At 43.6% G+C, this 22,128-nt stretch overlaps 1 protein-coding gene across 1 annotated transcript in view; it reads right to left on the minus strand.

Moving 5' to 3' along the window:
* ELF1 (E74 like ETS transcription factor 1) overlaps positions 1-22,128 on the minus strand; it is a 119,087-nt gene that overhangs the window by 38,140 nt on the left and 58,819 nt on the right. Inside the window, 1 exon segment of the mRNA XM_025196154.1 lies at positions 11,197-11,503. Within this exon segment, the coding sequence (XP_025051939.1) occupies positions 11,197-11,268 (72 nt within the window). The 5' untranslated portion in view covers positions 11,269-11,503.

The following is a 22,128-nucleotide window of genomic DNA, read 5'->3' on the forward strand; positions in this document are numbered from 1 at the left end:
GACTGCCCGTATTCATTCTGATATGGTTTTAACTGCATATTCCCTCCAGCCCCATATGTCCTGTACCTTCTTCAGAGATCAGGATGGACAATACTCACTTAAGTAGGTAGCAAACATTTTATTTCAGGAAGTATCTGCTGAGCATGTGCAAACTGTCTTCCACCCCACCCCCCTCATAGGCTCCCCAAAGGACTAGGGGTGCACTGATAAAGATTTTTTTGTCCGATATTGATCCGATAGCTGTAACGCAGCCCAGTAGCCTGGAGACCAGCGTCCAGTCGGTAAGTTTGTAGGGGGAAGAGGCATGAGGGGGGCAGATTGAGGCCCCCATGGTGAGGGAGGGAGTGGGGTTGAGGCAGGGGTGCTGGTGCTGACCAGCTGGGGCAGGGCAGGGCAGGGCAGGGCAGGGCAGGGTGCAGAATAAAGCCACAGGAGGCTCGTCTAGGAGGCACAGGGAGGTGGGAAGGTTGGGGTGCAGCTCCTGGCTGTTGCATGCACCCTGAGGGAAGTATGGAGGGCATGTGCCCCCAAGATTTGTGCAAGGGGCAAAGGCAGGCTGTCTGCTGTGGATTCCAGCCCAGGAACTGCACCAGCCTTTTCCCGGTGTGGGGGGCTGAACCGGGGCTGTGCTCAGGGTGGATGGGGATAGGGCAGGTGGCAGCACTGGGAGGAGGGCTAGAGGAGGACTAGGGCAAATTTTGGGGTGGCTCTAGCCCACTCCATAGTCCCCTTCCCAGCACCACCCCCGCCCACCCCTCACACAGCCCTGGCCCAGACCCCCTGCTGGGAAGAGGCTGGTGCAGCCCCTAGCCCCAAGCCCACAGCAGGCAGCCCACCCTTACCCCCTGCACAAATCTGGGGGACACATGAGCACGCCATTCCCCCCAGCTTTGTGCATGATGGGAGCTGCCCCTCTGTGCCCCCCAAAATAAGCTGCCCAAGGCTCCATCCCACGCCCCACACCGTGCCAGCTGGGCAATGCCTACCCCTGCCCCATTCTCTCCCTCACTGTGGGGACCTCCATCTGCTTCCCCACCACAAACTTACCATTCAGACGCTACTCTCCATCCTGCCTGGCTATATTCGGGGCTTTGTGAATGGTGTGGCTGCACACGGCATGTATCAGTGACATTATTGGCTACACTGGCCAAAAAAAGTTGACTGTCGATAGTGTCTATTTTCCTTTTATCGGTGCCAATCCGATATGGACTGATATATGGGTGCACCTCTATACAGGACTATACCTTATTTTGATGATCTTGCTAAGCCAGGGTTTGTTAACCAGGGGTATGCATACTCCTGGGGGTACTTGGAAAGGCCCTAGTGGGCACACGTGGGCGGGTGGGGATGGAGCGTCACCATCCACCACCCCAGGAACACAGTTTACTGTAATCTATTCTGCAATACAGAACTTTATTTTGACAACACCTAAAGAATATTGCCCTGAAAACACATAAACAATGGTCATTGTGACTGGGTATCCCAAACATGGGGGTTTCTGTAATGCAGACAAGCAACAGTATGATAATTCTTAACTCTGCCTCATATTCAAGTAACTGAGGCATTTAGTCACATATATGCTTTTAAGAAAGGAAAAAAGGTAAACATATTAAAAGTAGGGCTGTCAAATGATTAAAAAAACTGATGGCAATTAGTTTACATGATTTTAAAAAATTAGTCATAATTAATTGAGAGTTTAATCACACAGCTAAAAACTCAAAATTATGCGCAAAAACCCCTCAAAATTATGCAAAATGATGCAGGTATTTTGTATGGTTGTGGGTGGGTGTAGGGTATGTCTGTGGAGGGGAATTTGTGACGGTGTGGAAGTCTATGGGTGTGTATGTGGGGTTTGGAGCCCAGGGAGGGGGGTTGTTCGCAGCGGGGTCTGGAGCCTGGGGAGGAGGGACCCCTGCATGCCCTGTCAGGATGCCCAATCTGAGCCGGGTCCCTACCCAGCTGCCCTGGGCCCAGGGTGTGCCCCCTACCTAAGCATGGCCCGCAGTAGCGGTGGCCTCAGGCAGCCTAGGCTGGGGGCAGCTGCTCCAGCCCCAGCCCCCACCTGGGCTCAAACTTTCTCACTGACTTGCTCAATGGGTTCCAGGTGGTCCCAACCTGCTCTGGGCCCAAGGATGCCAGGCAGCCCCGCTGTAGCCCAGTACCGCCTTACCCAAACCCCTGGCATTGCCAACTCAGGTGGCTGGGGCCGTGGATGGGGGGTTGTGAGTGGGTGGGTGTGCCCCCCCCCCCATCTTCCTGCTGCAGCTGTCCAGAGCCTGCATCCCCCTGGAACCTGCATGGAGCTGCCGTGGCAGGGCTGCCTGGCACCCCTGGGCCCCATGGCTCGGGCTCAGTGTGGGTTGGGACTGCCTAGGAGCTCTGGCACAGGCCCAGACTGGGGATGCACAGGGACCCACAGGCCCAGAGACAGCTCATGCCAGAGCTCCCAGGCAGTCCTGACCCACCCCAAGCCTGAGCCGTGGGGCCCAAGGGTGCCAGGTAGCCCTGCTGAGGCTCAGCACCGCCTTCCCTGAACCCCAGTGCTGCCAGCCCAGCTGCTCAGGGCCCTGGACAGGGGTTGTGGGTAGGTGCATGGGTGGGTGTGCCCTGCTCCCTCACCTTCCTGCTGCAGCTGCCTGGTGCCCATGCCCAGGCTGCCCTATGGCAACTCTGCACCATCACTACTGCCCCGTGAGGCGGCCTGAAGATGGTGATGATGGCAGCAGGGCAGGGCAGCCGGGGCACAGGCTCCAAAACCACGTGCACAATTAATGTGTTAAAAAAATTAATACATTAATTGGTTCTTGCAGTAATTTCACATGTTAACAATTATTAATTGACAGCCCTAATTAAAAGAAGTGAGATGGAGGAATAAAAAGAAAATTATTCATAGGAATACTAAAATACTGAAAGTGTAGTTGATTTAATCTATCAAACTCTTAAGGGGAGAACAGAAGGAAAAATATCACTAAAAGCTTTCATAGTATTTTATTTTCTAAACCATATTGACCTCTTTCAGGTTTGCATATTACTAAGGCATAAAGATTTTCTTTCTTGCAGTACTTTAGGGTAGGAAAGCCTATATTAAGTATACTGTAAATCAGCCACAGAAAATGCATATATAGTTTTAAGCTTTCATGAAAAAAATGACATATTTCAAAAAAGTTCTTCGGTGTTAATGGCTAAAATATTTTCTTTGCACAGTGACTGCAGCCAGTTGCAAAGTTCACATATAAAATCTCCTTTCAGAAGAAGCTGTTATTAAAATATACTGATATGTAAGTCACAATGGAAAGGTACAATTTTATCTCAACATTTCCAAAACTTTCTCAACAATGTCAAGGAAAAAATACATGGATCCTAAAAGAGTACAAGACTGCTGGTAGTTCAGTTGTTGTAAATCATACAAATGACCTTGTACACATTAAGAATGTCAGAACTCAGATTTACTACATCCTCCTTTCATGCTTACACACAGTGGGAATTATGGACAGGGGAAAAATAGTGTTCAGTTAAGGCCAATCTATTTTTCAGGTAAAGTATAATTATTCAACTAACATACTGAATTACATTCCTAAATTTAATACCAGGCTTACAAAGCATAAGCTTCTCTAGGGGAAAAAAGCATTTCTAATGCACTAGCACAGGAGTGAGTGTGAGTTCACCAGACAGCACATAATGGGAAAAAAAAAAAAAAAAAGGAAATATCCAGTTTTATTATAACCTGTAAATGAAATCAAAGTATCTAGTCATATAAAAAAGTTTATAACTTTCTCCCACAGCCTACTTCATTGCTGCACACCCCACTCCACCCCCAAAAAACAGAGATAAGATGTGACATCCTGGTCCTATTGAAATAAATGGGATTTTTGCTACTGACATCTTCAGGACCAGGATTTCACATAAGATATCTAGAATAAATACTATCTAAATAAAGGAGCTGACTATAGTAGATTTCACAGTAGGTAGTGATGTGTACCAGGCTTTCTTAATCCCTTCTACTTAGACAATAAGAAGGCAGCATTAGAAGGCTGCAATTTGATGTAGTCAGCTGAGGCAGGGGGAGCTGCAGGAGGAAAAGCAACAAGGGGAAGCCAAAAGCTGTAGAGCTGGAAGATAGCTAGCTACTTCAGAGCCAGCTGCAAGGCAATAGGTTAGTGTTCTAGACAAGTAGGAAGGCAAACTGCAGAAGATGAGGGCCAGCTTTGAGGGAACACTGCTGCAATTGGTCAGGAGATCACATGACCAGAAGAGGTGGAGCCCTGGGAGATATAAAAAGCAGGCATCCTGGTTTTCTGTTTAAAAATTGCAAATTCTTTGATTTTTTTTTTTTTTTTTAAAGCCTGCAAATCCTCTGATAAAAAACTCAAAATCCACAATTAAAATGAAACAACACTATATATATATATATAGGAGAGAGAGAGAGAGAGAGAGAGAGAGAGAGAGGTATCAATTGAACACAATGTTTTACTGATATATTTACAATTTTTATGCAATTTGGAAGCCTACCAGTGCCCCAATCACTATAATAAAATACGTTTTAAATACCTATAAAATTTGGTATTTGATTTGGGGGGTTTTTTATCATGGCTCCATGCATCAGAGCTCCCACTGCCCCCTTCACTCACCAGGACTCAGGTTCAGGCCCCTCACTCCCAAGCCACAGTCCCCTGGCCCTCCTGACCCTCGCCCCCCACCACCTCAGCCCTGCTGGAGGGGGCTCCTAGCTGTCAGGGCCAGGGACCTGGGTCTGCAGCCTCCCACAGCAGCACAGGAGACAGCAGCTGCTGCGGCCGCCCAAGCAGGGAGCAGAGCACAAAGTCCGGCTCCCCCTCCCCCACAGGTGGCAGGGCTAAAGCGGAGCCATGGGGTGGCGGAGGTGAGTGCAGGCTGTCCTCCCCCTGCCTCTGTGCTTAGCAGCTGGGATCTGGCGCAGCAGAGCAGAGTGAAGCCAGGTGGGGAAATTCCTTGCTGCTGCATGCCCTGCACTGCCCTGGCAAGGCGCACTCTGCCCACCCAGCAGCAGCGAGGGGTCAAACCCTGCCACCCCCACTGCTGCTGGGGGAGGCAGAGGGCACTTCACCAGGGAAGCATGGGACTTGTAGCAGCAAGGAACTTCACCTCCTGGCCCTGCCATGCCGGGTCCCACCCACTGGGCCACTGAGGAGAAGGGCAGCAGGGAGGGGAGTCCCAAGCCTGCAGTGGCCAGCCCCCAACCCAGCCCTGCCTCATGCGCAGATCTGAGGGACACGTGTGTCCCCTGTTCCCCCAGGAGTGCATGCAGTGTTGAGGAGCCAGCCCCTCCCCTCCCAGACAAGCCGCCTGCAACCTCATCCCACTCCCCACCGGGGCCCTGCGACCGTGCATTCCAGCCCAGGCCCCAAGCCCCATGCACCGCCCAGCTGGGCAGCATCCCCAACCCCAGCTCTGCCCAACTCCCTCCCTCACTATGGGGGCCTCAATCCCCTCCTCCCCAACAAAACTTGGAGCTGCTGTCTAGGCTGCCTGGTGGCCATGTTCATCTACAAGCACATGGCATCTCCTGCCTCACCGCCCTCCTCTTGCTCTCCTAGGCCCTTGCAGGTTGGAACTCTGCCAGCCTGCAGAGAGCTCTTTGCAAAAGTTGAAAATCCATGTGTTTCTCCATTAAAATGAGAAATCTGCATGTTGGGAGCTGAAGGGAGGCAGAGCCAGGCCCTGGCACTCGGGCCTAAAGCTCGAGTACCACTGCTGTAGGCTGTTAAACAGGAGATTTTAGGATATGGCAACAGGGCTGGTGGAGGATGTAGGTGAAGTTCCCTGAGAGGTGCTCAATACTGTCAGGACTGAGGCCAGGACAGAGCCCCTCAAGAGTCTGGGGCCCAGTGGGTACTGTAGGGGAAAGTTAAGTAGTTCTCAGGCAGCGAGTAAGCAACCATGCAAAGGGCCAGGGCAGCCTAGTACCAAAGAGGATAGGGACAAGGGGTCCAAACAGACTGACACCAACAGGGAGAAGCCAACAGGCTGTGTGAAGGATGACTAAGTGACGCCAAGGCATGGGCATAAGGATGACGCCAAGGCATGGCCGTGTCTATGGCGGCAGCTGGAGGACACAATTAACATCCCTAAGGCAATTTAGTGCCATAAGGCACAGATAGAGCAAGTAGGGCCATGAGCAGGGTATACAGGCCAGGATTTGTGCCATCAGGATATATAAAGTTTTGGTACTGGACTAAGGGTCTTGAGAGAGACAAATAGGAATTAAGGTTTTCCCAGATCCATCAGATGCAACCAGAAATACTCCAGGACTCGGAAGCAGCCTCCTAATTCACATAGCATATACATCAAGGTGTAGCAGGCCTTGGCGTTTACAAAGGGGTAAACTGGGGAGCTGAAGTAAGGCAGGTTTAACACTGCCACCCTCAGAGGCCAGTCCTGCTACACACTATAAATGGCATAGAGGAGACCATTACAAAGTGTTTCTGCTTTGAGGTGTAAGACTAACTTATCCCAAACCCCCAGGGGTACATATCTTCCAGTTGATGGAAAATACCAATAATTCTCCATGATCCAACCCATTGTAAATGGAGAAAGTTGGAATCTGTCTCCTTCTTGAGAGGGTAATGGGGAAAAGAGGGGATGACTTCCTTCCCTGACATTGAAACATTTCTTTATAGATGCTTACATAATAGCTTCTGTTTCTTATATGCTTATCCTATAAGGTATCTCGTACTGAGAATTGTAAGGGCCTTAAAGAAAGAGATTCACAAAAACTAAAGTGGCCTGGCAAGTGAAAGAGAAAGAAGGGGACTTCTCCAATTCTGGAAAGTTTGTCTTCTCACTATGTGAGTCCTGCCAGGGTGATCCAGTGCTTTTCCAGAAAATCTCTTTCCTAAAAGGCAATGTGCCACTTGGGTAAAACTCTCATGTCCATTGTCACAGATGTCTTCTGTTAGTGAGCTACTGGTAAGCAAGAAAGACACCAACTTGAATATGAACAGAAAGATACTGCACAGAAGAACTGGGCCAGAGATTGACCCATATATTCAGCACTTGCTTTTAATCCAACAAGGCCACGTGATTCAGACCTCAGACCTTGAAAGGTTGTTTTTTTTTATTATCAGTGCTGTTGGTATTACTTCTGAAGTGAGTCACAGGGAGAACTAGCTGAGATGACCTTTGTGACTTCTGGAAAATGGCTCAGACTCCTAGATAGACACTTGCCTGAACCATAAGATAGTCCAGTTGAGAGGCTGCCTATATGTTCATTATACATACTCTCACGAGAAATTCACCATTCCTTGGAAATCAGCTAAATGCTGCACACTGCCTTGGAGATGGCGGCATCAGGTTTATCCAGAACGTCTTAATAATGTCCTGGAAATCCTCATAAAAGTGGAGAAATAAAAGGACACCCCTTCATTGTAGCTTTCTGAACAGGGAAGTTACCTTCATACAGAGACAGAACATTAGACCTTGGCTTTTGACTTCTGCTTCTCCCTTTCAGAGGGCTCACAGCTGCACCAACAAAACAGGGGAAGGAATTCAAAACATGTCTGAAGGAGAACCTGCTCAGAAAGGGGAAGTAAAATGGTTGCCTACCACAGAGGCCCTATGATACTAGAGATGCAAGGACAGAAAGATAGAAATTGATTCTCCACAAAAGTAAAGGAGAGCACTGAGGGCAAGACACAGCAGGGACAGAAGTTAAGACATGCAATGTCTAATGTACTTGCATTCACTTTTCTCTTATTCTGTGTCATACATAACCCCTCAGAAGTCTTTACAGGCCACCTGTTTAGTGAAGGGACTGCTTCTGTTGAGATCCCTCCTAGAAGAAGTACAAAAAGCCAGAAGTGGCACTTAAGACATTAGCAACATACTACAAGAAGTACCAGGCCTGATCCAGAGATGGAGAGTCTGGAGTACTACTTGAAAAACTGTGGCTGCCATAAGGTAAAATCATAGGAAAATAGGCTGGAAGGGAACTCAAGAGACCATCTAATCTAACCTCCTGTTCGACGCAGGATCATCTATGCCAGCAACTTCTTGACCAACTGTGAGATAGCAAATAGTAAGAGAGGACGAGAGAGAATGGAGTCAAGACTAGAACAAGAGCTATGCGAGAAGGCAATTGAGCCTACAATGGAGCCTGCAGAAGCTATTGCCCAGTATCAGACTAAACGTACTCCCTTCTACCTCCCCTCAAAATAACCCAAATCTTCCCTATTTACATGTGATTTGTGCAGTGTTGCAACAGGATCTACTAGTATAGTAAGTCCAAACTAAGTCTTCCCACTCTCAGACTATGAAGGGATTTTTGTTATTTGTCCCTGGTCACATTTCCACACTACACAACTAGGTGCTGCAACAGCAAAAAAAAAAAAAGTTACAGATATAGACATAGATCAGTATTCCCTAAGTAGAAGTGGACAAACCCAGTAGTGCCTGAATTATATTTCCTGTTTAAGTGAACTCATTTACAAATCCAACCCCCAGCACTATATGTCACTGTCTGAGTCCATGCTTCCTGGATTATGCTTTCTAGTAAATGATTCATAACACGTAGATTTAGACTGTCTACGTTAGACATTAGCAAAATAAATAATAAACATGAATGCAACTAGAATGTAGACCCTTAAGACTTTTCCAAAATTCCTGGCAGGATGAGACACTACAGAAAGACCACATGGCTTTTAAAATAAATAATAAATAAATAAATAACTTACCTACACTACTTCAATTCTGAAATTCTAGCTTTCAACAACACAGCAAAAATAATTTAAAATATTAAGTGACACCCACATTTCATAACCCGTCCGGACTAGAAAAACATTTTTTGGACCAATGAAAAGCACTTTCAGAGCTGAAAGTTTTTAAGCACTGGTCCCGTATTATAAGCAAAAATACCAATTTTTATCCTTATCAGTTATCTCAAATCTCAAAACTTAGCAATGCTGTCTCTAATACATCAGGTCCACAGTTTTATAGCAGTCTCTCTGGTATAAATACATCCTGATACATCTAGTGTCTTTTTGCAACAATATAGTATTACATGTCCCTGCTCTTTTAAAGCCTACCATAACCATCTCAATCTTTTACTATAGAACAAAACTCCCCTTTTTTATAAGACTTGCCCTCCTCACAATGACCATCCTTACATTTATCCTCCTCTCTGCCACCTGCACTATTCAGCATGCTCGACTGGAAGAAGCTTGCAGCAGAATGGTCCCTTGGGAATTCACTTTTTCAGCCACAACCTTGATTTGGTTATCATTACAGCAGGCTCCATGTTTCTCCATCTTGTAACCCCAAATTATTGGAGCTACAAGATTAATGCCTAAACAAAATTTCTTCAGGAGTTGGAGATTTTTTTTAAGAGGTCTTAAGTTTCCTCCAGAAATATCTGCAACTTGATTATTCTTTAAAGAACTTTATGTGGGTATCTACAGAAATGGAGATAAGCACAATGCATCTGTAAAGGCGCCAATGCTTGTTATATTTATGCCACAATTAGCATGTTAATCTCAGCATAAATGCCAAAGATGCCATACATAAATCCAGTTTAAGGCACCATAAAACGGCAAACCAGCCATAAAAATGTTCCACATATAATTTTTATGGTTGGTTCATATGGCACCTTAAACTGAATGTCTGGCATGTCTACGGCTGACCCAATACAGCTGCTGACAGTCATCTGACTTTTAGCCGCTGCCTCCAGACAGCCCTGAGTCACACCAGGCTACAGGCACCCAGTTTCCAGCCAGCTGCTGTAGGAGGGAATCAGGATTATGATCCTGGTCTTCTCCTGCACCAACAAGTGGAAAGGGTGAGGCTGGGATCTGATCCCAAAAGCAAATGCATATGTGGCATGGCAGAAGATGCAGCTATTGGTACTGGGGATCAGATCCTATGGCAACTTTAAATGAATGTGTGCCAGGGACCTAAACAGAATGAATACATGTCAGACTCATTTCTTGTTTCAATTAAACTGGAATGAAACGTCTCTCCCCTCCTCAGCATCCCACCTCTCTCCCATTGCCTGGGTGGGGAAGAACAGGAAAAAAAACAATAAATAGTTGTAATAAATGAGGTTTAAACTAGTGCTGTCCACTATATGTGATCCCCTAGGCTACCATGAGCTGTGTGAAAATATAGGAAAGGAAGCTGCATTGACAGCTCCACCCAAAATTGAGTTAACAGTTTAAACAGAGGGCACTCAGTTCATTGAAACTAACACGTGACATTGTTAATAAGTACTAGCCAATCACAGTCAAATGGCAGGTCATGTAAAAAAAAAAGTCAGAGGCAAGATTACAAAACAAATATTATTTTAGAAGGACAGGAAAAAGGTGCTTTTCAGAAACTAGAAAAATATTATCAGAAAACTCAAAAATATGATCAGTAAGCTCAACAGTATTTAGTAACTCTTTGAAAGCTGCCTTTCTGATTCTATGTTACCAAAATGTTTCTTTATGAAATAACAAAGCCTACCTTTAAAAGGGTTTGAAATCTTAAAAGGAAATACTCTTGCCGTTCCCTAACATAGGCTACTAGGTACAATGTGTATTTAAGGACTACTTCACTGTACTCTCGGGTACATTAAGGCATAGGACATGCTTTAGAATAGATCTACTAAAGAAGCACGTAATGAAGGAAACGTATGTGGTTCCTTATGTTTCACGTATCGACCTTAATAATTATTAGAACTTAAATTCCCAAATGCATTTGAGTAGCTAACAACCCCTTCAGCAATACAGTTCAGAAAATGACCTGTAAAGTTCACATAGTGTCCAATATAACATTCTATTAGTTTTTCAAGCCATTTGCGGAGTTGAAGCTATCTATATTTATAATCTCATTTAAGCATATTAGATAGATTAAACTACCTCTCTCTAAACAGACCAAAACATTAGGGTCCCCACCGAAGTTCTGTATCAAGTAGTGGGTTCTATTGACACAGATCTGTAAGCATTTAATAACCACTAGCAAAGGATGCTCTTGTCCTAAATATTTTGTTTCTGCAATACCACAGAAGTCACAACTGCTTGAACTAATTTCTGTTTTGCTCACCCACAGTTCAGGAAGAAACAGTAAGCTTTCGAAACACTGAAAAGGTCAGCTACAGCAATAACCAAATCATTTTTTTTAAATAAACTCTACAGAATATACATTAAATTAAGTTATACCAATATGGTCTCTTTTAATGTACCATACCTGTTGTTCATCCTCCATGACGTTGCTGGCAAATTCAAACACAAGCTCATTCTGTTGTACAATTGCTGCCATAATAAAGCATTCCAAGGTCTCAGTTCCACATTAAAAAAATCCTCTTAAATGTAGCAGGATGGAGACTATCACCAAAACCCAGTCGGGCAGAAAAACAAGGTCATGAAATAAATCAGGTGTCTGGGCTAATAATTCTTGGACAGTCAATCTTCTTGAGCTCTTCTCTTCTCAAAGATAAACATACCAGGGAAATCCTTTCCTGAATTGTTCTTTTCACTCGGATAACCTGTCACCACTGAAAAACAACAAAAAAATTACAATTAATAAGCAATTGCCTTAACTATAAATAATAGTACTGGCTATACAAGCGTTTGTTCGGTCTCATACATGAGATACCTCTTGATCTCATAAAGCTAGCTACTTCTGTGCTTTTACTGATCTTATTTCTGCAAACAAAAAACCAAACTATTTCACTGGCTTAGAAAACTGTTTGTTTGGTTTACTTCAGGAATCAGAACACTAATTTCAAAATGTTCCAAATTAAAATAAAAATAAGGTAGCATATTTTAGTAACTGCTAACTAACCCAAAGAGCTATGCTAATTATTTAAGATGTATTTTTCAGTTGACGTACCAAAGAGAAAATTCAAAGCAAAACAAAAACCCAGAATAATCTAATCAGCTACTGGATACACAAAGTACTATCACCTTCTCCTCCTCCTCATTTACAGATCCAACTTGCCAAGCTGTTATTTTGCCAGTTAAATGCTACTTTATCTTGGATAACTCTGCATAGTGGAATAGATAAAGCAAATTCAGAGTTCTTAAAAAGTAAAGTGTATTTAAAAACCATCTAAAATCAGAAAGCCTTTAGTTCTTACACTAAGTTGATCTTCAGCTTCTTTTCTCAAAATGCACTGTAAACTTATCCTTATCTCTAGCACAGGCTTGTAAGCAGCAGGAAGGAAACAGCAGTGACCACGTCATGGCAAATTAGAACATGCAAAGAACTACTCAGTACAATAGAAAAAAAGAGAGAGAGAGAGAGAAATGCAACTTAGGAATGTAAACAGCTTCTTTCAGGGGTATGTGCTTCTATCTCCCTAATTTCTAGGGGATCCAACAATAATAATAGGTAGATGTGGCTAAAATGGATCTGGCAGTGATAAGCTGTAATACATTTTCTTCACAATCTAAAAACGTGACTCACTTTTTGTGATTATGTGACTCACTCAGCAAACTGATTAGAAAGAGCTGAGAAATGTATTCAAAAGGGATAGCATTACAATATGGGCGAACATTTTCAAAAACAGAAACCTAAAGTTAGGACCTAACATCCATATTTAGGTACCGATCTACAGATTTAAGACGCTAGATTTAGACACACATATTTTAATGTTTTCTGTATACTTCCTTAGATTGTATTAAATTAAGGCATCTCCTAAAACACAGATATATATTAGATGTAGGGCAATCGGTTATGAAATATTATATTATATTATATTATATTATATTATACACTGTACCCATTCAAGTCAAAAGGAAAGTTTCTTATTGCCTTTTGGCTAAATCCTGCTCCCAATTGTGATGATTATTAACTGTTATTTATATACATGGAAGGGCTACAGAATCTCTGGTTTGCTTTTACCGTAGAGTAAGACATGGAGAATGAAACTGCTGCTCTCTTTCCATGCTGTCAAGAAACCTAATAGGAAGGAGCATGTCATGTGCTCACCTTCCTAACTTTACAGAAATCCAGCAGCCCAGGGACAGAGTGTCTATTGTAGTTTCCCAAACTCCCGAAAGCCAATGACATAATATCTAAGAATCTAATATAATTACTCAATCCTTCTCTTCCAAAAAGTTGGGAAATGCAAGATTATGCAAATATATGAATCTCCCCGCTTACATGCGATGGTTTAATTTGCAGTTATACACCCCAAGAGAATAATTATAGCCCTAAGTAGATGCATTCATCACAGTTCTATTAGTGGGAACTACATCTGTAAACAAAATAATTTTTCTAACTCTAGTATTTAATACTTCAATAGTTCTCATTTTTAAATCAGTTTGTGTCTGAGGTTTCCCAGAAACAGCAGGCTATGACAGCACCATGCCCTGCCTGCATCACAATGTTCCTACTCCATAACCCGTTACCTCCATGACCATTTAGTCCTAAGCCTCTGTCTCAGAACACGTGACTGTTAGTAACATGAGTCATATAAACATGCCTGCTAAGAGTTGGGCTGAAACCATCTTGTTGCACCTTGGCCACCCCGCAGTTTGTATGCTGACATTCAAAATAAAGGATGCAGTAGCACAATAAAGTAGTTTAATCTCTCCTACCAGATAAATTAGCTCTCCAAGAAAAGTATTTTGTTTGAAAACAGTTACCCCAGCCAAATGAACAACAATACTCATTTCCATGTTGCAAATGTGAAAACCTCCTTAACTTGCAAGAGATGATTTAATTTGCTGTCAGACTTCGCATGCAAATAATCAAAGGTGTAAGTAAAGGGCACATAATCATCAGTTATGTCACCAGAGGCTACAGGCATAACAAAGAAGAATAGAAGCTAATGTGTAAAGCCTACTGACATGATGTTTCTCTCTCAATAAAATATGTAGAGTTATTAACAGAAAGCATTTCTAAACCAGCACACACGTAAAAATTCAGAGGCAGAATATCCTTTTGAGTAGCAAAAAGTACAGAGAAATAGATGTAGAACCAGGAATATAATCCAGATTTTCGGGTGATCGGTTTAACTACTAGATACATTCCCTAGAAAGTCAGCACTTAATGTTTATTCTTTCACTGATGCCAGAACATAATTCCTAATTGAGAAGAGCAGTTACTTGCAACCATTGATGGATGACATGGTTCTTAAAAGTTTTACCTTTCACTTCAGTTTTCACTTGAGTATTAAGGATATATTTACCAGTTTATCTTGGGAAGTCTTTATTAACCACATATAAATACCTATGTTTAGGCTTCTTTAAACCTATAATGCAATAACAGGAAAAAAAAACATGGACATATCACCACCATTGCATGCAAGCATTAAAGAATTGTATCCTGTTTTTTTAACTGGATTTAGACTGTACTTCTGAAAATATAGAGGGACAAAGGGGAGAAAAAAGGACTTAATTTCAGCAAAATAGTTGTCTACTGTTACCAAATCCAGCACCATCAACTTTCTTACACCGACATAATAATGTATGTTTCTAAGAAGAAAGACTATAGCAATATTTTTGTAAAATGCAAACACTTAATTTTAGATGTTTTTCCTCCCAAACACTTCATTGGGTATGAACATTTTGTGTGATGGACCCAATGCTACAAAGTGTACAACAGGAACCTGGCACCCAAAAACAGCTGCTGTAGCTGCAAGTTAGAAGTCCTTTGATAATCTTTTCTCATTTCTCCTTTAAAATAAAATACCTGGGACAAAATTATATTTTGTAATATGACACCATTTTAAATATGATGCCAGAACTTCTACAGGCATAAAGACTAGACGCGTAATATTTTAACGCTAATGAAATGTACATCAGTTTCTAAACAGATGTAAATTACACCAGGGTCCATATTGGATAGAGGACATTTGCCCTAGTCCCTTCTCCTCTGTCCACCAGAATGGCCTGTCTGCATTGAGCAAATGGCTAGCCTGGACAGACAACACTTGCCCCAGTGTGTTTTATACCAAAGTATTTGTACCCCCGTTTTTTTCCCCAGGGTTATTCTACACCAGATTCTAATAGGTCTATACATCATGCAGATACACTTTTATGCCACTTGCGCTGGTGTTATGTGTCCAGGTCTTTAGAATTTAAAACACAAAGCTCTGACTTACTACTACTGAATGTCTCAGACTTAACTGTTTTAATAAAAGAAATTACTTTTGAAACAACTTCATGATGTTGTTATCAAGTTGCCACAGGAGGACAGAGACAGAAGGGTCACTTCAGACACGTCACTGGGCTTATCACTCAGGAATACCAAAATATTTTCAATTCTTAACTGTGTTTCCCCATAATGTGAACCAGTATCTATCAATACACTGGAATTAAACAGAAAATAATCTGATGTTAGTCTCAACCCCAAGAGAGACCCTAAGCAAGGTCTCTGTACACGACTACACTAATTGCTGGATGAGTTGCCATAATCTATGCCTTTATGCATTTGTTCTAAATTCCAGACGTATATCTTTATCACTTACAAGTTTTTATCTTAGACTTTGATCCTCCAATGGACTTCTGTTCAAAATACCACCAACATTAACAAGACATTGTGTGGCTCCAAGGTTCTGCATATATTAATGCCCTTACTTGATCAGAACTTTAACATACATTTGAAACAAGTTTTAAGATTTTTACAATAATGATAAATAGTTTTATGTCAGATTGTTAGGAAAAAAGAAATGGATCCTAGAAATTGAATAGGAACATACTTTCTTCACCCGGTGATTAAACAGCCACATAATCAACAACATTATGGGCCAAATCCAAGGACAGTAAAGTCAGACTGTTTCATGGTTCGGTCATTTCTGGATCTAGTCTTACTGCTATTATCATCGTCATCACCCTTATCATTCTTACTGTAAAGGTCATAGAATCATAGAAATTAAGGGCTGGAAGGGACCTCAAAAGATCATCAAGTCCAACCCTGCCCCCTGCTCTGGGCAGGAATACTGCTGAGATCAGATGATCCCAGCAAGATGTCTGTCCAGTCTCCTCCTGAAGATTTCCAAGGTTGGGGACTGCACCACCTCCTTGGGAAGTCTATTCCAGAATCTGGTCATCCTTACCATAAAGAAGTTCTTCCTTACAACCAACCTGAAACCATCCTCTAATAGTTTATGGCCATTGCTCCTTGTCCTCCCCTGGGGCACCCTAGTGAACAATTTTTCTCTCAGCTCCTGATGCTCACCCCTTACATACTTATAGATGGCCACCAAGTCCCTCCCTTCACCCCCCACTTCAGTCTTCTCTCCCCCAGGCTAAACAGTCCCAGATCCATTAGTCTTTCCTCGTAAGGTTTGTCCTCCAGGCCCTTAATCAATCTTGTAGCCCTTCCCTGGACCTTTTCAAGATTCTCCACATCTTTTTCAAAGTGTGGGGCCCAGAACTAGACACAACACTCCAGCTGGGGTCTCACCAGTGCCAAGTAGAGAGGGAGTATCGCTCCCTTAGCCCTGCTTGCAACACATCAGCTAATGCATTCCCAGTATGCTATTAGCCCTACAGTACCGCACTGGCAGCTCATGTTCATTTTGTGATCAACCATAACCCCAAAGACCCTTTCAGCCATCGTGCTGGCCAGGACATCTCCTTTTAACTTATATTCATGTCGCTGGCTACTTCTCCCCAGGTGAAGCACTATGCATTTATCCTTATTGATCCAGTTCTGCTCTGCCCACCTTTCCAGCTTGTTCAGGTCCGGTTGGATCCGCATCTTATCCCTTAGCATGACTGCTTTTCCCCATAACTTAGTATCATCTGTAAACTTGGCCAGCGTGCTTTCCACATCTTCATCTAAATCATTGATAAAGATGTTGAACAGCAAAGGGCCAAGGACCGAACCCTGCGGGACACCACTGACCATCTCCCTCCAAGACAATACAGACCTGTCCACTACAAACCTGTCCATTACACCTGTTATGGTTCCTACAGGTTCAATAAATAGCCCTAAACATCTATCAAGAAATAAAAGCATAGCAGAACAGTGAAAAATACACTCTTGAAGCCATGCCATTCCTTTCCCTATTATTGTAGTATGTATAAAATAAGAAGAACCTTTCACCAACACCAGGACAGTGCAAGACACTGGAGTTATAGAACTTTTTTTTTGTTTAACCATAAGGTTACACCTATACCTTTGCTTTTATTATTGTTTGCATCAAAACATCTTGCTGATCACAAACTAAAATAGAAGTAGGAGCATTTTATGGCTAAGTACAGATAGTCAAAAAGCCTGAGGCTGAACTGATTCAGTCTTTGCAGGTTAATCTAAGCTGCAAAGATTGACCCAATAAGCAAATGAACAGACATTCACTTTTGATTCAGGAAATGCAGTCACATGCCTGCAGTGGCTCAAGCCAGGGGATTCTAAAGCATGGCTCTCTGGCACGCAGCGAGCATGGGCTATGTATTTGCTTCCTCCTCCTGCTGCCCCCAAGGTCTCTGGGATTTGCAGTCCAGACTCACAGCAGCAGGACTCCGCAGGTACCTCTGGGATTTTTGTCCACAGTTGCAGCCAGCACTAAGTAAGCAGGGCAGGGCAGCTTTGTACTCAGGGGAAGGGAAGTTTAATCTCCCTCCCTAGCCCCAGGCCCCAGCAGGGGTTTGCCTGGGGGGGCCAATGAGCCAACCAGTGAGGCCAGTGAGCCAGCCCTCACTACTCCAGATAGGGAGCAGAGGGGCAGGACTAGCCCTGCTCTCTGGAGCAGACAGCTTAGCCTAGCCCAGGGCTGCGAAATGGAGGGATGTTGGGGACTCTGATTTAAGCTGAACTAGAAAGGAGTCTGGGACAGAAGTTTCATAAACCAGTTTGATCTAAATCAGTTAAGTCTGATACTATATTCAATCAGGTTTATCTTAAACCAGTTTCAGCCATTTTGAAACTGGTTTATATGCACTGAACTTCTATGTTACAGGTTTAAGCCAGTTACTGATCACTTTATATGTAACTTCTGTCCCTAGCCTAGATGATAAAACAATGCAAAAGTAAGAACCATGTACTAGTCTTTATCCAACATTTACCTAAATACAAATAAAAACTATTTTAGTCCCCTCAGAAATCCTCCTCTTCTACTGAGTCTGCACATCCTTTGAAACAACCCCCTTGATTATCCTGGCAGAAGTTATGCTCAGCCAGCTTGCACCCTAATAAATTTCTAGTAGCTATATCCCAAGAGGATTTGAACAAAGTGGTACTCTATGCCTTCTTTCCTGGCATTCCAACTTCTTCCTGTACTAACTTGCAGCACACCCTTTCTGCTTGAGGCCTCGTGCTATCAAAATTTGGTCAGTTCAATAAAGCTGGTAAAAGATATCTGTTGAAGAACCATTCCTGGTTTCTACGGTGATGTTGCAATGTTGCTACTCAGTATTTCGCAGCATATGGCTAAAGCTCCAAATTCCAGTTTCATATATCAACGAGTTGTTTCTTCATATCATGATGTTATTACCAGGGATCCTGGTTTTCTCTCATAAAAAAAAAAATCCCAAATTTTCAGATTAAAAAAAGTAACCCAAAATACACATTTTTCATTTTAATCACAAAAAAACATGGATTTTGGGCTACTCTTTAAATCCAAAAATTGTGGATTTTTTTAATCAGAGAAAACCAGGATCCCTGGTTATTACCTTGTAGAGCTCTTATTGTCTCAGCACTCAAGCACCAAAATAAAAAGCATTGAAATAATACAGTCCTATCAACAAAGTGCCCCAATGTTGCACACTGCCATAACAAACACCCATCAACTTCCCACAAACAAAATTAAAAAGCTTCTCTGCAAAATCAAAAACCTTTGCCACCACTCTTGGACTGATAGTTCCTAGGACTGAAAAAGCAAGCATCCCAGCTGAAACCAGTGATAAGATGCAAGGTGTGAGGACATCTTTGAGCCAATCTGGTTCAGTCTCATTCAGGGTGTACAGATCATCACAAACAGCCTGAATTACCCCTGGGAAAAATACTCGAACATAAACCCCAATCCAGCAAAACATGTAAGCAACATGCTCAACTTAACATACCAGTAGTCTCATTCAAGTCAATGAGATTACTTACATGCTTACAGTTAAAAACAAGCTTAACTGTTCTGCTGTGGAACTGAGCACTGGCATTAGGCACTAAACAGTGCTCATCCCATATGGAACATGAAGAGCTGAATTATGCGTTAGCTGAAGCTTCCAAGTGGTTTTCATAAGTAATCTCAAGCAGAACATGTTATTAGTTTTAGCCTGGAGGCAACCAAGTTGGACTAACTACTAAAACAGAATAGAAATGAAATAATGTCGCAGCCACATGGTAAGGATGTGGGGAGAAGGGATTAAGCAGGGGTGGGCAATTATTTTGGGCGGAAGGCTGCTTACTGAATTTTGGCAAGCCATCGAGGGCCACATGACAGGCAGCCAGGGGCAGATAAAGATTAATTTCCTAATTTTTCAGGTACCCCGCAGGCTGGATGGAATGGCCTGGTGGGCCACATCTGGACCGTGGACCACATTTTGATCGCCCCTGGGTTAAAGGAACGCTAGGGTAGCGGTTCTTAACTTTTTTGTACCAGGACCCATTTGTAAACATCAATGGCCAGTCCCGACCCAGTGCCCCTCACTCCCGACCTGCTGCCCCCACCCCCAGGCCCCAGCCCCTCAGTGTGTGGGGCCAGGGGAGGGAGTGTGGAGCAGGGTGGGGTGTGTGTGAGGCATGGGGAGCCCCAAGCAGCTACTTGCAGGCTGGAAATCTGCCAGCCTACAAGGGAAAAAACACAGTTTCCCACATTTTTCTCCTTTAAAGGAGAATCCATTTTTAAAGTTTATTGATCCATTTTTAAAGTTTGCTCATGACCCTTTACTATATTCTTGTGATCCACTTTTGGGTTGCAACCCACAGGTTGAGAAATGCTGGACAAGGACACTATCACCTGGGAATTTAGGCAGCAAATCATCTTAGCTGAAGATGGATATTCAGATACATGATCAATGATCTTCTAAATATTTCCCTTTGTCAACAGGCATCACTTCTCTCTTGCCTAGACTAAAGCAGAGCCTGCTCGTTTCAGTCAAACCCCTATCTCAGTAAGACGCTACATAACGCAATCAGAATGCAGAACCTGGAACTGATGGAAAGGGAACAGAGAGCCGAAGGGTATCAGCAGTTTGCTGACACAACAGCCCCAAATGCTTTATCATTATCTCCTTGAGTGGCTGTTTATACTTTACACGCTGAGAAGAAATGCTAACAAAATAGTTTACTGTAGGACCCTACATGCAAGAGCCACGTAAGAGCCAGTGACTCGCCTGAACTATACTTTACAAGGTATCCATGGTAGAGACATATACCAAATTAAAGGTTGCTGACTGTCCACTGTTACAAAACGTTTTAGAAAAAATCAACAATGCCTCAAGATAAATAGTGGTAAAAGCAGCTGATCCATCCTTTTCTTTGTCCAATAACTAAATTACTACCAATATCTACAGCCTCCGTTTCACAGTCAAGTTGGAAACCGGCCTGTTTCCATAGGCTCTGGGTTCACAAGAAGTCCAGATTATTCAGATTTATCAAAGAAAGGACATTTTAATTAAATACTTGATTAAAAATATATTGAATCTCTTACCTAAAGTTCAGGCAACCACTACTTACTCTAATGTTTCCAGGCAGCCTGGATGTAGGTAATGAAAAGTACCTTGCTTCCAAATAATAGTGTCAATGAATATTTCTCCACTAGTATGGTCTCTGTTAGTCTGCATATGTAACATACAGCAAGATTTGATTCAGACTATGTATAAAAAGGACTTCAGCCTTATTTGCACTATTAAAATTCCCTGAAAATTGGTCTTACTAGTTAGGAGACCTGGTGGAGAAAAGTAATTCTCATGTTCCTTCACATTTATTCTGCACAGGTTCTTATAACAGTGTTAGAAATATGGCTGTAGCTTTAGGAACCCCATCTGCCCTTGTATCCCTGTGGAAAAGACTTACCTGAGACAGAGCAGAGGCAACAGGAGACTGTGCTGGGAGATAAAAGTGGCGAAAGTGAAACCACGGCAGGCAGAGCCACCGCAGGAAAATACAAAATGGAAAAAAAAATGGTCGAGCCTGAAGGAGCCAGGGCCGATAGCCCCATTGGTGCGGGCACGCTTTATAACAGCGTGCTGGGATCAATTGGGCAGCCAGACCCCCAGATCCAAGTTAAAAAACCCAGCAGAAGACAAGCGGGGGGGACCGGAAGTGGCATCCCCAGCCAGCTCAGAGGGGCCAGGGAAGGCAAGCAATCCCAGTGAGGGGGCCTGGTGGTTACCCTGGGAAGGGGTCTCCACAATAGCTCAGGGCCAGAGAGTGCCCAGGGATTTGGCTACAGAGCTGGCATTGACCGAAGAAACCACCAGCAGAGACTGAAGCCTGGCATGACTCGGTGGAGCTGGGATACAGGCGAGACAGACTGACAGCAGGTACCAAGCCTGGGGCGGAGGCAATGGGTTGGGGGACGGACCAGCGCTGAGGCCAGACAACACATTATTGGAAAGGAAGAAGGCCGGGAGAAACGCACAGGATAGTGACATCTCCCACACCCGGCAGCCATCATATTCCAGGAACCCAAGCATCAAAGACGGCACAGGACATCAGCCTCAACAACGCAGGTGACGATGTCAATGTTGGCGCTAGGCGGGATGCAGGGGAGGTTGGAGCCCCACAAAGGCGGAACAGCAGGAACAACCGAGGGGAGACGCTAAGGGGAGACGGGACCAAAACATTATCCTCCCAATCTGAAGACAATCATCATCAAAGATGTGGCAGGCGAGGCCCCCTGGTGAACCGACCCAAAGTCGTTCCAGTAATCCAACTGTTCATCCCTAAGAATAACGGCGAGGCTAGAGAGGAATCCCCATACGAGACGCACTGGAGAGAGACACGGCAGACTACAATCCCCCTATGTAGCTAAGGCTGTTGCAAAATGTTTAGTACTAGCAGCAAGAAGTTTCATTTCTCTCATTCCAGAAAGATTTAGAATGAAATTGCTTCAGACTGAACAGAATCTGAAATGTTTAAATCAAAACGGCAATCAAATGAATTGGCTGAATCAGGGGAGGGACTTGAAGCAAGGTCTCCCACCACAAAGGGAGGCTCTCCTAACACTAGACTAAATGGATTAAAGTCTGAGTTGAATACTGACATGAGGTCTTCTTCAATCCCTCC

This window comes from Alligator sinensis, unplaced genomic scaffold, assembly GCF_000455745.1.
Source record: "Alligator sinensis unplaced genomic scaffold, ASM45574v1 scaffold59_1, whole genome shotgun sequence".
In the NCBI taxonomy this organism is placed as follows: Eukaryota; Metazoa; Chordata; order Crocodylia; family Alligatoridae; genus Alligator; species Alligator sinensis.